This window comes from Cervus elaphus, chromosome 20 (assembly GCF_910594005.1).
Source record: "Cervus elaphus chromosome 20, mCerEla1.1, whole genome shotgun sequence".
Lineage (NCBI taxonomy): Eukaryota > Metazoa > Chordata > Mammalia > Artiodactyla > Cervidae > Cervus > Cervus elaphus.
In genome coordinates this window covers 126,853,102-126,867,418 of record NC_057834.1, presented here as the reverse complement: position 1 = coordinate 126,867,418, position 14,317 = coordinate 126,853,102, and the positions used below count along the sequence as shown (strand labels likewise).

Here is a 14,317-nt window from a genome sequence, read left to right as displayed (position 1 = left end):
CCTAAAAAGGACTTCAAGGCAAGCTGAGGGGCTGACAGAACAGAGAGCAGGAGTTTTCTCTGGTCAGTTTCTATGGACTGCAGATGTCAGTGGGTAGAAAGGAAGGAAAGTATTTAATCTAACAGTTGAAATTGTCCTTTCCATTTTTTTTCACGTATGCCATCTAGAAGCCATTGGCCTTCCTGGGATTTTATTTAACTACAGAAAACCAGCAAAAGTTTTTAACTCCAAATTTTTACCGATGTTGTCAATTTTTTTCTGCTTGTTTGAGGCTCCCTAGCTAGTGGTTGCAGGCCCCCTTTCCTGTGCAGCCTCTGTACCGTGGCCACATGAGATGGCTCACTGCTCCCTCAGCACTGCATGTACTTTCACACCTCTTCGCTTATTCGTGTCTGTGGGAAAGGTCGGAAGGAGCCTGGTAGTGGAGTGCGATTTAGGAGATTGATGGAGTCATGCTGCTCAGAAGAGGAGTGTTGCCTTTGTTGCCCAGCTGTGACCATAGGGTGGTGGCTTGTGACCAGCTCTGCCTGGATCTGAGTTCTCAGGGCTTGATTTCACCCTCAGTGCATTTCAGCCCCCATTGAAGGATTCCAGTTCTCCGTTCGGACTTGGATTCTCTACTGCCTGAGCATTAGTGCCTGCCTGTGAAGTAAAGCTCCCCTTGGGGGACTTTGCAGTCATCCTCATTCTCAGAAAGTCTTTGTTAGTCAGAGTTGGCTGATGTCACTGTCAGATTCCTTAGAACTTAAAGAACTCTCAAAACAGGAGACATAGAATTGTTATCTACAAGGAGCCTCATACTTTACTCCCACATCATACTCTATTTCAGCAGAGATTCCCAGCCCCCACTCTTGTTCCCTGCGTTTGAGCACAGTTCTCTCTAGCAGTCTATGACCCCCACCACCCCGCCCCCCCCCCCAAAAAAAAAATCCCAGAACAACAACAAAGAAAACCAAACAAAATAACTTATGACAACTATAATCTGCTTTTTTAGTGTTAGGCTTTTCCTGGAGGATAGATTTGGCCGTTGAATCAAAATGGAATTTTCCCTTTTATGGCTTAGAAATCTATAAATTCAGAAATCCATCTGAAGTTACCAGGCTCACTTTCATGTTCCCTGTATCTTTTAATAAGTCTGTGTGCTAAGTCACTTCAGTCATATCTGACTCTGTGCGACCTTAAGGACTGTAGACTGCCAAGCTCCTCTGTCCATGGGATTCTCCAGGTAAGAATACTGGAGTGGGTTGTCATTTCCTCCTACAGGGGATTTTCCCAGCTCAGGGATTGAACTCCATCTCTTTTGTCTCCTGCATTGGCAGGCAGGTTCTTTACCACTATCACCACCTGGGAAGCCCTTAATAAGTATAAATGAGAGTAAATAACATATTCTTCTCTTTAAAGTTTTCTCCTCTGATTTATTTATTGCTCTGCAACATAGTGTGGATCAAGGAAATTGAGCTACTTGTGTTTCTGTTAAGAGTCTTTGAGCAAAACTTTGCCAGATCAGGCTCTCTGCAGGTATTAAAGAATACTGCAGGACAATCCTTGGTTTTTTGAGGGGAACCTCTTATAATTTAATAATGTTGTTAATATGTTGTTTCTACCCTTCAAGCATCATGGAAGCCTTGTGAAGGGAAAAAGCAGTGAACACAGAGTCAAGAGACAGTGATCTGACACTTTCCAGCTAAATGATTTTACATGACAATGCATTTCTCATCTGTAAACTGAGAATGTTAGAGTTAAGTCATCTTTAAAGTCCCTTTGGGCTCAGATTCTGATACCAAGCACTTAAGTGCAATTTATTCCCTTTGCTAAAGCCACTCAGAAATTGGGGGAAGCTGTTTATTTTTTCATACCCTCAAGCCAATCTTTTAAAAATTGGGAGAGCAGAGCTTTCCTTGGTTTATGAATGCATGATGATTGGGGAGGCTTGGCCTTGTCTGAAAATTTAGTCATTCATTAATTTTTTAAAATAGCTATGTTGAGATTTAATTTGCATTTCACACATTTAAAGTATAGAGTTCAGTGACTTTTATTACATTCAAAATTGTGCAGCCATCACCACAATCAATTTCAGAACATTTTCCTCACTCCCTATAGAGAAACCCTGTACCCTTTAATCATTATCCCTAAACACCCCTCCATTCCTTCCCCTGCCCTAGGCAACCACCAGTCTATTTACTATCTGTCTCTTTAGGTTTGCTGATTCTAAATATCTCACATAAATGGAATCATACAACGTGTGGTTGGTTGTAATTGGTCTCTTGCTCATAGTATAATATGTAGGCATTTGGGTTATTTTCAGTCTTTGGCTAATGTGAACAAAGAAAGCTGCTATGAACGTTCATTCATGTACAAATTATTTTTTCTGAACATATGTTTTTAATTCTTTTGAATATATATACCTAGGAGTGGAATTACTGAGTCATATGGTAACTTGTGTTTAGCCTTTTAAGGAACTATCAGGCTGTTTTCCAAAGCAGCTGCACAATTTTATATTCTCACTAGGGGTGTATGAGGGTTCCAGTTTCTCTGTAGCTTCACCAGCACTTATTATTTGTCTTTTTGATTATAGCCATTCTAGTGGGTGTGAAGTGGTCTCTGTCTGTAGTTTGATTTACATTTTCTTTATGGCTACTGATACTGAGCATCTTCTCATGAGTTTGTTAGCCATTTGGATATAGTCCTTGGAGATTTCTAAAGAACCAATTTTGATGGTGATTTTCACAGGGACTACAAACAGGCAAGGACCTGAACAGTTGAAGTTTTTCACTCATCTTATTTGTTAACAGAGTAGCATGATTGTTTGTTGGAAAGAAACATACCTATGGATGATTCCTAAGCACTCTTGGCCTTACCTGGCTGCCCCTAATATTTCTGGTACTTAGTCCACCAGACTTTCTCTTAAGAGATTTGAGGAAAACTTTAGAGGCAACCCAGCATGTACAAAAGAGGTAAAGACTTTAGAATGGGGGAGACCTGGATTTGATTGGCCTGGTCATTTACTAGCTGTATGATCTTGCTATGTTAGCTGAGCCTTCCAAAATCTCACCTCTGCATCTGAAACTTTTCTGTGTAAAAGCACTAGTAAATGTTAGCTAGTTCTTTTTCCTTGTCCAGCCAGAGCTGTGTCCAGTGCACTTCAGAAACAGACAGCTGTTCTCTGCTGAAAATTCTCTAAGGGAAAAAAATCTCACTACACTCACCTCCCCCATTACTTCTGTCTATACCTCTCTGCTGTTTTTCATAGTTACTTAGTTATTATAGTCACACAAAGACTGAGAAACATAGTAAACTAGTTATCATCTAAATTTCTTGTAAGGTTCAACTTTACTATTCACAGGTGTAAAACTTAACTGGAATTTTCAGGAGATATTGGAGCTTTGATGTAAAACTAACCTTTACATTTTTTTTTCATTTATTTTTATTAGTTGGAGGCTAATTACTTTACAATATTGAAGTGGGTTTTGTCATACATTGACACGAATCAGCCATGGAGTTACATGTGTTCCCAATCCCGATCCCCCCTCCCACATCCCTCTCCACCCGATTCCTCTGGGTCTTCCCAGTGCACCAGACCCGAACACTTGTTTCATCATGGGCTGGTGATCTGTTTCACTATAGATAATATACATGTTCCGATGCTGTTCTTTCGAAACATCCCACCCTCGCCTTCTCCCACAGCGTCCAAAAGTCTGTTCTGTACATCTGTGTCTCTTTTTCTGTTTTGCATATAGGGTTATCATTACCATCTTTCTAAATTCCATATATATGTGTTAGTATGCTGTAATGTTCTTTATCTTTCTGGCTTACTTCACTCTGTATAATGGGCTCCAGTTTCATCCATCTCGTTAGAACTGATTCAAATGAATTCTTTTTAACGGCTGAGTAATATTCCATGGTGTATATGTACCACAGCTTCCTTATCCATTTGTCTGCTGATGGGCATCTAGGTTGCTTCCATGTCCTGGCTATTATAAACAGTGCTGCAATGAACATTGGGGTGCACGTGTCTCTTTCAGATCTTAACCTTTACATTTTAAGTGCCTCCTTTTTCTTTTCAACACTCTGGTGTTTGGTGTCCTATTGAGAACATGATCCCATCTGGTTCACAACCCTATATAATTTATTTAAATAATTACTCCTTGACTACTCCTGATTTTTATACCCTATTTTCAGGTCTTAGCTGCCAAAAATAAATCGCTCATTATTGTCTCTTCTCTTCTTAACCCTTAATATCAAGTATTTAATAATTTCTGACTTTAAAAAATCTCTTATTTGTTTGTAATCTGATTTCCATCCCCCCCACTTTCTAGAAAATTATTCTCGCAAAAGCCCTCTTATTTGTAGGAAAACTCAAAAACTGTTTCTTAATCTGCATCCTCCTTGTCCCGTAGCATTGGATGCTGGTGATGATATCTTCCTCGATTTTACTTTCTTGTTCATTGCCTAACTCTTCCACTGCCTTTCCCCCATTTGCCCTGTCCTTTGTTGATTGCTTTCCCATCTCCTGCCTTCTAATTTCAGCTATTCCCTCAGGCTCAGTCCTTAGCACTCTTGTTTTTTTCTTTTTGCCCCAACCCGGAAAGCTCAACATTTCCCATGCATTTAGCTAGCACCTCTATGCATATGACTTCTAAACTTAAGTTCTTAGCTGACCCAGATTGGATTCTGGTATTTCCAGCTGCTTCAAGAACATTTCCATTTGTAGCTCCTTTGCTGTTGTTTTAAATTCAACATATTTAAAATTGAACTTGTCAAAATCAACTCCCTTTCCAACCCTTATGACCTGCTAATTTCTGTGAGTGGTGCACTGTGGTTGTCCCAGGCCCCAAGCTTGAACCCTTGAACCCACTTGAGGGAGGAGTCTTAAGATCTTAGAACCACCCATATGTTAGAGCCAGCTTTCGTGGCCTTGTGAGAGCCAAATAGTAAATGTTGAGGAGTCTCGTGAACTCTTTACTAAGCACAACCATGATGAAAAGTTAAATTATATAAACTTACACTTAAATTATATTTAAAATGAAGGTAATAAATACTCAAAATTCATTCCTTCTTAGATACTTTGCTAGGTTATTATCATCTGTGCTGTTGAGGTTAATTATATCTGTTGTCTCTTTGATGGAAACTGTGTATTGGTGTGCTACTGTACATCTCTCCCGAACATTGCTTTTAGTGATTTTATATTAATAGCTTGAAATTGGTCATGGTAAGAGTATTTTTCACGTACATGTACAAACATGTCTATCCTTCATATTTCCACCCTCCTACTTAGTCTTACGTGGTTTTCCCATCCTCTTTCTATCAAATATTTTCTAATCCTCCAAGTCCTTTCTCTTCTAGGAAGTCCCCCACGACGTTCCCAGTCTTCATCTTCTCAGACTCTCAGTGTTGACTGCTAGGATATTACAGCTGGAAAGGACTCATGGTTCAGGCTTCTATGTGATGTAGAAATCCCAGGATCCCAGCCCTTGCTTGAAAAACTCCAGTGACTGGAAATCCACTACTTCTAGAGTAACCCTTTCTCTTGTTGTCTAGAAAGTTATCTATATTGTAAAGGGTCTTCCTTCTTGTAATTTCCACTAGTCTTCTGATTCTGTTTGTGCAACACTCAATGAAGTTGTCACTAGACTTGGAATGAATCAGTCATTTTAGCCACGTCCTAAAGTTGTGTGACCATGACTTCTCAGAGCCTTACCTTCCTCAGTTTCTCTTATGAAATAGGAACTTCACAGGGCAGTTGTTTGGATTAAATAAATAGAATGAGATTATGGCTGATTACAAAGCATTGTAGTAAGGGCAAAGGCTAAAATCAGAAAGACGAAACTGAGGCCAGTTTTTCCACTTAGTTTTGACCTTAGGCATGTCACTTAACCTCTTCTTTGTGCCTTATTTCCTCATATGTAAAATAGGCATGATATAATAATGATAGTAATAATGTGTAATATAATAATGCCCACCTTACAGATGTTAGAGATAGATGAGATAACATCTAAAGCATTTAGTGTTTGACATTACCCACACATTTTTCTAAAGTGATATTTGTTTTTTCATAGTTTCAGTTATAAAATTAGAATTATTTTTCCCCAAAGGAAAAGAATTCTGAAATTCACTATTTATTTATTTATAAATATTGGGTAAAAAAGGGGTTAAATTAGAGCTACACCCCATGGAACACTGAGTGTCTAGCATTTTGATTTCCTTTGTAGCACTCTGGAGGGCTTTACTGATTCTGACTGTCTCATGTGTCCATCACTGGCTGTTGTATCATATTTTTGTCCATAATAATTGCTGAGATGTTTCGGGATGATCAAGACTTGGCTAAACTTTATGGAATATCGTTCAGGGTTGACTGGAGTGTGTAATAGATCTGGCCTCAATTTAAAAAAACACATATAAGCCTCTAAGTGTTACCATCTCATATGTATTATATTCCAACCTGAATATTCCTGAATCGTTTATTGTCTTCAGTTTCAAATTCTTTAATTTGTGTTTACATAGAACCATAAGCACTCCTAAAATAAATGGAAAAAAAAAAAGAACCATAAGCACTCGTGTGGATAATAAAATAATTCAAGATCAAATAAAAATCAGTCTTGTTTTGCTCTCATGTGCAGGTCCGCAAGCACATAAATGACCTTTATGAAGATCTGCGGGATGGCCATAACCTGATCTCTCTGCTGGAGGTCCTCTCCGGCATCAAACTGGTGAGCTTTTCTCTCCTCCTAATGGGTGACTTCCCAGGTGTGGCCCTATTAATGACATGTGGGTCCATCGTGTTGAGTGCTGGGGCGGTAGCTGTCACTTCTGTTACATGGGAGGAAAAAGTAGAAGAGGTGATTGCTGGACTTTATTTCTAACTCAGACTTAATGCTTTACAAATGATATAAGTTCATTTTAATTTAACCTGACTTGTCGTATATTCTCATTTCTTTTTTTTATTCTTTTTTTTAAAAAAGTCTCATTTCTTGATGGAATCCAGTATTGGTTCTATTACTTTTATATTTGTATGATTTCTCCTTGTTCTTTATCTATTTATACATGCTATTATTTCAGGAATAGTAGATTCTCACTTTAAGATTTTTTAATAAGGTGCATTTTTCTTCCTACAGTGTTATTTCTAGTCTACACAGACTCCTTCTATTTTCCCTTCTACTGTGAATTACATTATTTTCTATATTCAACAAAGACCTGAGATTTACATGTAAAAAGCCCAGGTGTTTAGAGTCATTGTTTCCCAAACGGCCTGACTTCCTCCCTTCTGGATTTCATTGTCTGTCACAGGTTTGAAGGAAAGCTGAAGTTGATGTCTGAGCATAGCCCCAGATGCCGTATATCTGGGCTCCTTGGATAATTAGATACGCCTGCCTCCTCCCCATAAGTATTAAATCTGGCTTATGGAACAGTTACCTGCTGAGGACAAAGCCTGTCTGAACCTCTTGGCTTATCAGCTCTTGTCCTCACTTTGTTGAAAGGATCGGCGTGGCCTCACCGTGGGCTTATTGCTTCACATGTGGGAGCCTAACCTGAACCTGTGATTCTGTACAGCTCCTGCTCTGTCTTGAGTGTTGTAGACAACATGCTTTTTCGTTAGAAAAAGCCAGGGCTGAGTGTAGAGACACCTGTGGGAGGTGCGCCCTGGAGAGGAGCACGGCTCAAGGAGTCTATGGAGGGAGCCCGCACACTCTCTGTCTTTGGTGAATTCTTAACCATGTTCGTTGTGTTTCAAGAGTAGGATTTGACACTTTAGATTTCTCTCCCTAAGTAAAAGTCAGCTTCTTCCAGGATTGGGCTTGGCTTTCCTGGGGTCTTTTGTTTTGGTTTCTTTCTTTCTTTCTTTTTTAATAATTTTTAATGGCCTAAAATTGACAGATGCTTTTGTTGACATAGCCAGTACGTATGGATTCTAGTTCTTCTCTGGCTCCCATTTGTAAATCTCCTAAGTAATCAGAATTTTACCTTCACTGTGTTGGAAGTTGACGTGCTCACGAAATTATATTTTGGGCAACTTTGCTGGTATATTTGGTGAACTTGCAGTGATTTTATATTGAAAAGTGATCCTTTTCAGTGATGTTGCTTACAAAACAGGTTAAAACCACTCCAATCTGATTTCTTTTCCTAGCCTTTGAAGACTTACAGGTGTTTATGGAGATAGTTGTAAAATAATCATCTTTTCACCAGAAACCACCCGAATATCTCTTTCATGGTTATTCTCATCATGCATTCTCCCTTACTTGATTCACAAAAGTAGGAAGAATGGATGGCCTGCGGAGAGTTAAAGCTGTGTTTCAACATAAGAAGTGTTCAGTATAACCATCTGTTCTGGTCTTAATTTTGTTTTGCATCTTTGTGAAGGTGGGAGGGTATTTTCATATTTATTTTCATCTTTTTTTTTCTGCGTTCATTTCCTTTTCATTTATGTGTTGTGAATTTCCTGTTAACTCTGTCACGTCTCTGTCTTGGTTGGTGGCCAAAGGAGCCGGCAGGGCTGAAGACCCTCCGCCTGGTGAGCATGCCCTCCTGGCGCCATACAAACAGCGAGGAGCAGGAGGAGGAAGATGATGATGATGTCGTAGGTCCTCCTGGGGACACCAGCGTCCCAGCCGGCACTGCAGGGCCATCAGAGAGTTTGGGGTTCTCTAGGTCTCCAAGTAGCTCACTTACCAATTGCCTTCTTCCCTGTCCACCTGGGAATTTGGGTCCCAAAGAAAGTGGTTAAAACTAATTGTGCCTCATGCTACCTTTAGACGATCCCGGAGTGGGAATTGTTTTGCTTATCTACGAGTAGCTGGCACAAAAAGAATAATGATGTTTGGCGGCGGCGAGTCCCTTTGTGACCTGGAGACCCGTGCCTTTCTGGTGGCCTTGCTGCGTTGTCTGAGTCTATATTGCAGAATTGTGGGAAGCTTAGTTGACAGCATGTCAGTTACTGCTTCTGACTCCACACTCCAGACTAACGGGGACTTGCTCTCCACCTCTCTGGCCTCCAGGTTCTCACCACACACCGTGTCATTTGTTTTCAAAAGAGCCTGTTGTTTGCAAACCACTCACTGCATGGGGATACTCTGCCTTGGTCAATAACATCTCTAGTTGCTATAGAGGACTGAGATTTAACTTGCATGTTCTCAAGGGTATTTTTGGTGGGGAGTACTTAGGCATAAAGATTAGAGTGTGTAAGAGGGCCATTTTCTGCTTGCAGGCCCTAAGTTAGAGCCTGTGATTTTTCTCCAGAAATAGAGATCAGGCAGTGTCCCCATTCCCTGTCCTCTTAAAGTCGTCTTTTCATCTCATTGATCTCCCCTCCAATTGCCTTAGCATCTTCGGTTTCACAGGCTCTGTCATCTTCTAAGCCATATTCACAATTAGTTCAAGTGGAATGACTGAGAAGAGATTCTTACTAGAAGGTTTTCCCTAGCCTTTTGACTTAGGAAGTTATCCTGTTGCACAGAGAGGCCTCACCTTCTCTGTCGATTACCCTGGTTTGAAAGTTTTGCTTAGAAGGGTTGAGGGACACCCACAGAGATGCTTCCACCCCATCCTTCCACGTGTTGAGTTTCTTTTTGCCCATTTCAGCCTGGGGCAATGTTTCGTCTGTTCAGGTGCCCACAACAGAGCTACCTTGTATTTTATTGGCCTTTAATTAGTACCATTTTGACATTTACAAATGAATTGGGTATGATCTAGTGAGATTGATGTTTTAGTCCCAACTGTAGTGGCGGGGGGGGGGGGGGGGGCGGCGGGAAACCACTGAAAAGTGAGCAGGAGGAAACATTCCAGACGTAGATAGCCATCGCTGCCTGTGCCCACTGGAGAAGGACTCCATGCAGTCTTGGATGGATAGGAATTGAGCCGTGGATCCAGGATGTGGTGGTGACACCAGAGTCACTGGGTGGAGGTGGACGCCCCACTGTGGCTTGTGTGACATCCAGGATTGAGCGGCTGGCAGGAAATACCTTTCTTTGGAGTACTGTGTTGAAGAACCCTACACCATCAAGGTCTTGTTTGCTCTGGGTATCTCAAACTGGGCTTAAAGATGGCTTTCCTACTTTGTCTTCCTAGGAAATAGGTTCCTTCTTGATTCCTGCCTTCCATTTTAGATTTTTTTCACTTACTGAGCGTGTATAACTCCTCATTCCCTAGTGTAAAATTGACTACCTCTAGTTTCTTTTGCCAGGTTTGTAATATGGTTGGCGCTGTCCATTACTGAGCAACATGTAATTAGGCCTTTTATCCTTCCCTTACAGTAACATTTAACTATGGTTCTGGGAGCCATAGAGCCAAATCTTTGTTTCCATTAACCTCACATCCAGAATCAAGTTCTGCCACATATGGCTGCAGAGGAGCCTGTGGAGAAGCTGTGGCACTGCTTCAGCATTTGCATTCAGACGTGCCGTGTGTTCACGGGGATCCGAGTGGGAAACAGGCGTTCTGGGGCCTCAGCGAGCATGGTGAAAACACACACGGGTCCTGCCTGGAGGGGTGCTTTGTGTGACGCCCCCACGCCTGGCTGCAGTCATGGGAGGTCTTTGTGGTCTTTTATTCTTGAAATGAAGGAAGAAAGGGATCTGCGTGGGTAAATTGGTGTCACTGCAACGAACATCCCTTTTGTTTGTTTGCAGCCCCGGGAGAAGGGCAGGATGCGTTTTCACAGGCTGCAGAATGTGCAGATTGCCCTGGACTTCCTAAAGCAGCGACAGGTAAGGGCGTCCCGTGTGTCCCCTGCTCTGCCAGGGAAAGTTAGTACCGGGTCCCTATTGAGGGACGCTCTCATTGCCCCTGGTAAGTCCTCAGTAAATCCGACTGATGCAGTTCTGAGTCTTGCTTGCTCGTGAGCAGCTCTGTTATGTCTGAACAAATCTTACATGGAGTGTGCGGCCTGTCTGAGAGGGAAAGTCTTAGAGAAGAGCAAGATGCGAAAGACTGACTCACCTCCGCTCAGGTGGAGGCCAAAGGGAAGATGAGAAACCAGCAAAGAAGATGGGAAAAGGTACATCACCCAGGAAGAGGGAACAGCAGAGGGCTTCGTCATCATGAGAACTGGATGAGGGGATGGTCAGGCTGGTTGAATGGTGCGTGGGGCTCGAGGGGACGGTCCCAGCTGCACAGCGCTGGTGACCTCAGACACCAGGCTCAATAGAGCAGAGGAGTGTTGGGTAAAGAAGCTATTCTCTCCCTGGATAGGAAGGACGGAAGACAGAAGCACACTTCTAGACAGAGGAGAAGCTAGAGAAGAGAAGAGAACAGATGAGAGTGAGGAGTATGGGTCAGAGCAGGTTAGCCCTGGAAGACGCCTTGCAGGTCGCTAGTCCAGCCTTTTCATTTCCTACAAAAGGAAACTGAGAAATGACCTGCCCTAGATCGCAGAAGTGAGAGCAAACCTGGGACATCCACGCAGGCCTCCTGGACATTTTTTAAATGCTCCTTTCATACTACTTTCTACGCACCATCCTTCTTCCCATGACTTCCTAACTGATGGAACCAAGTCCGGGGATTGAGGATGAGACCCAGAGCACGGCTGGGGTAGATTCTTTGAAAAGGAAAGGAAAATGCCTCTTCTGAGGTACCGTGAGGAAGAAGGGAGGAGGCATAAAAATACAGAGGAGGTTTGTGGAGGGGAGGAACGTGGATGGATGAGGGAGTCAGAGTTCATCTGCCTAGAGAGCTGTTTGGAAAGATTTGGTATAGCTACAGTTGCCAGGCAACAGCGCTGGTCACGATGACATGACATGGTGTGCATATTTTTGGAGTTAGTTCATTTTTGCCACTCTTATCAGTAATTCTCATTGGGAAATTCTCTTTCTGTGTACTCCCATAGCCGTTTGCTTCCATATAATACTTGTGACTTTATTGTTATCTCTCTGCTCTAATGCATTGTAGGCCCATGAGGACAGAGAATGTGATCTTACTTAACATTTTTATCTTCATCACCTGTCGTAATGGATGGTCCATAATTGACACTTAATAAATATTTGTTGAAAGAAGTGGTAGGAGAAATTAGAGGTTGAAGTGTTCAGGGGCCTGGAGACAGCATCCTTGGAATGTCTGTGTGTAGAGTTAGAGAAAATCAGAGAGGGCCTTAATGGTCAAGGTAAATTGAAAAGAATTGATTAGCTAGACGCCTCAATGAGGATGGAGAGTAGATCGGTTACTAGGATATAATAAAAATGTGAGCCATGACCAGTGGGCACAGAGAAGGGCAGAAAGAACTCTGGAGTACTTCTTGCTGATTGTGAGATTGTCGCTGTGCAGGTGTCCACAGCAGAGTGAAAACGGAAGTCTTCCTAAATGGGAAGGCAGACAAGTTGTACAGATGGGGCGACACCTGGATCATTGAGGTGGTGCCAAAATTGCCAAGAAAGATGGTGGAAGACCAAGTAGGGAATGTAGGAGTTAGGTGTGAGGTCTCCAAGAAAGGTGGTAGAAGACGAGGTAGGGAAGGTAGGAGTTAGGTGTGAAGTCTCCAAGGAACAGATGGCAGACACTGGAAGGTGACTTGGCCAAGGAGGTATTCAGAATCCACGGGAAGAGCTCCCGGAGGTGGGGCAGAGGAACGTGGACTTGGCTGATGCTGCCAGCCTGCCAGCTGTGGGCCATGAGTGATGAGAAAACCTGCACTGAGGCAGGAAGCAGGGTCTCCTGCTCCCAGTGTACAGAAGAGGAGGTGGAGACACAGGAAAGGGAAAGAACTTGCCCAGTGTCTTGGTCATTCACGCTGTAACAAAATATCACAGCCCTGGTGGCTTATAAACAATAGAAATTCATTTCTCATAGTTCTGCAGAAGTCCAAGATGGAGGCAGACTTGGTGTCTGGTGAGGTCCTGGTTCTGAGACTGCTTTTAGCAGTGTCCTCATGTGATGTGAAGGTCGAGGGAGATTTCTGGGTCTCTTTTATAAAGATACTAATTCCATTCCCTCAAGACCTAGTCACCCCCAAGAGGTCCCACCTCCAGCTACCTTCAGATTGGGTGTTAGGGTTTAACCTATGAATTTTGGAGGGACACAGCATTCAGTCTACAGCGCCGGTCACCATAGTGTAAGGATAAGTGAAGCTTCTGCTTGAGGTCTTGAGTACATGAAGGCTTCAGTTCAGCTGAAGAGACAAAGGAAGGGCAGCTTCAGGGCTGTTGTCACAGTTGTCAGGAGCTCCGTGAGGGTACGACAGAGACTCACGGGGTGGAGGTGGAAATAGGCTGGTTTTCCCAGGACGCTGTGAAAGGCCCACGTCCCGGGAAATCCCTCAGTCCCCAGCACACAGGGATGGTTGGTCGCCCTGGTGGGGGACGGGCCTGTGTGTCTGTGTACATCACGCTGCTGGAATGAGATTAGGAGTCAGGCAGGTGCTGTGGGAGGAGGGGAATGGGTGGGACAGGCCAGAGACCGGTGAGGGATGAGGGCAGATCTCTCACAACCTTGAGAAAATAAGAAAGAGAAAGAAAAAAGGGCCGGGAAGACTTAATGAAAAAGCAGCTCATAATAGCATGTGCTTGCGAAATTGCTTTGCTGGTGGGATTGCAAAATGGTACAATCGTGCTGGAAAATTGTTTGGCAGTTTCTTACAAAGCTAAACGTATACCATATGACCCAGCAATCCCACCCCCAGGAATTTACCCTAGAGAAATGAAAACATGTGCTCACACAGAAAAACTGTACATGAATATAAGAGCTTTATTCATAATTGCCCCAACATGGAAACAACCCAGATTCCTTCAGTAGAGGAGTGGATAACAATGGTGTGTAGAATACAGGTATAATGGAATACTCTTCCGCAACAAGAAGGGGCAGGCTGTTGCTCCAGGCAGCAACGTGGATGGGAATCTCACGGCCATTGTGCTGAGTGCAAAAAAGCCAGAATCTGAAGATTGCATACTGTGGGACACCATTTATATGACATTCTGGGTAAGCAAAGCTGGGACCAGATCAGCGGTTGCCAGGATTTAGGGGTGAAGGCAGGATCTGACTGCACAAAGTCCCACCTTTTGGGGACTATTTTGTTACCCTGATTATAGTGGTCATTAGCACAAATCTATACAGAAAACTCAAACTGTACACCAAAAAAATTAATATGCATATGAATAATAAAAATCTATAAAAAATGAAATCAAAACAAAAAGTTGCAGAGCTCTCAGACCAGCTTTTGTTTCTTTTTCAGGTGAAACTAGTGAATATTCGCAACGATGACATCACAGACGGCAACCCCAAGCTGACGCTCGGCCTGATCTGGACCATCATCTTGCACTTCCAGGTAGGGTCTGTGAGGTCTGGGGGCCTGGTGCTCAGTGGACATGGCCTAGACAGAGCTAGAGGTTGCTCTGCTTTC

General features: G+C 42.8%; 1 protein-coding gene across 14 annotated transcripts in view; it reads left to right on the top strand.

Moving 5' to 3' along the window:
- The window catches only part of MACF1 (microtubule actin crosslinking factor 1), a 339,001-nt gene that overhangs the window by 132,612 nt on the left and 192,072 nt on the right, over positions 1-14,317 (top strand). For 13 of the 14 annotated variants that reach the window (XM_043878610.1, XM_043878618.1, XM_043878625.1 and 10 more), the window contains 3 exons: positions 6,618-6,707; positions 10,620-10,697; positions 14,150-14,242. In XM_043878610.1, coding sequence (XP_043734545.1) covers positions 6,618-6,707; positions 10,620-10,697; positions 14,150-14,242 — 261 coding nt within the window. Of the gene's footprint in view, positions 1-6,617; positions 6,708-8,476; positions 8,573-10,619; positions 10,698-14,149; positions 14,243-14,317 lie in introns of all 14 variants that reach the window. The other variant, XM_043878620.1, reaches the window with a different exon arrangement.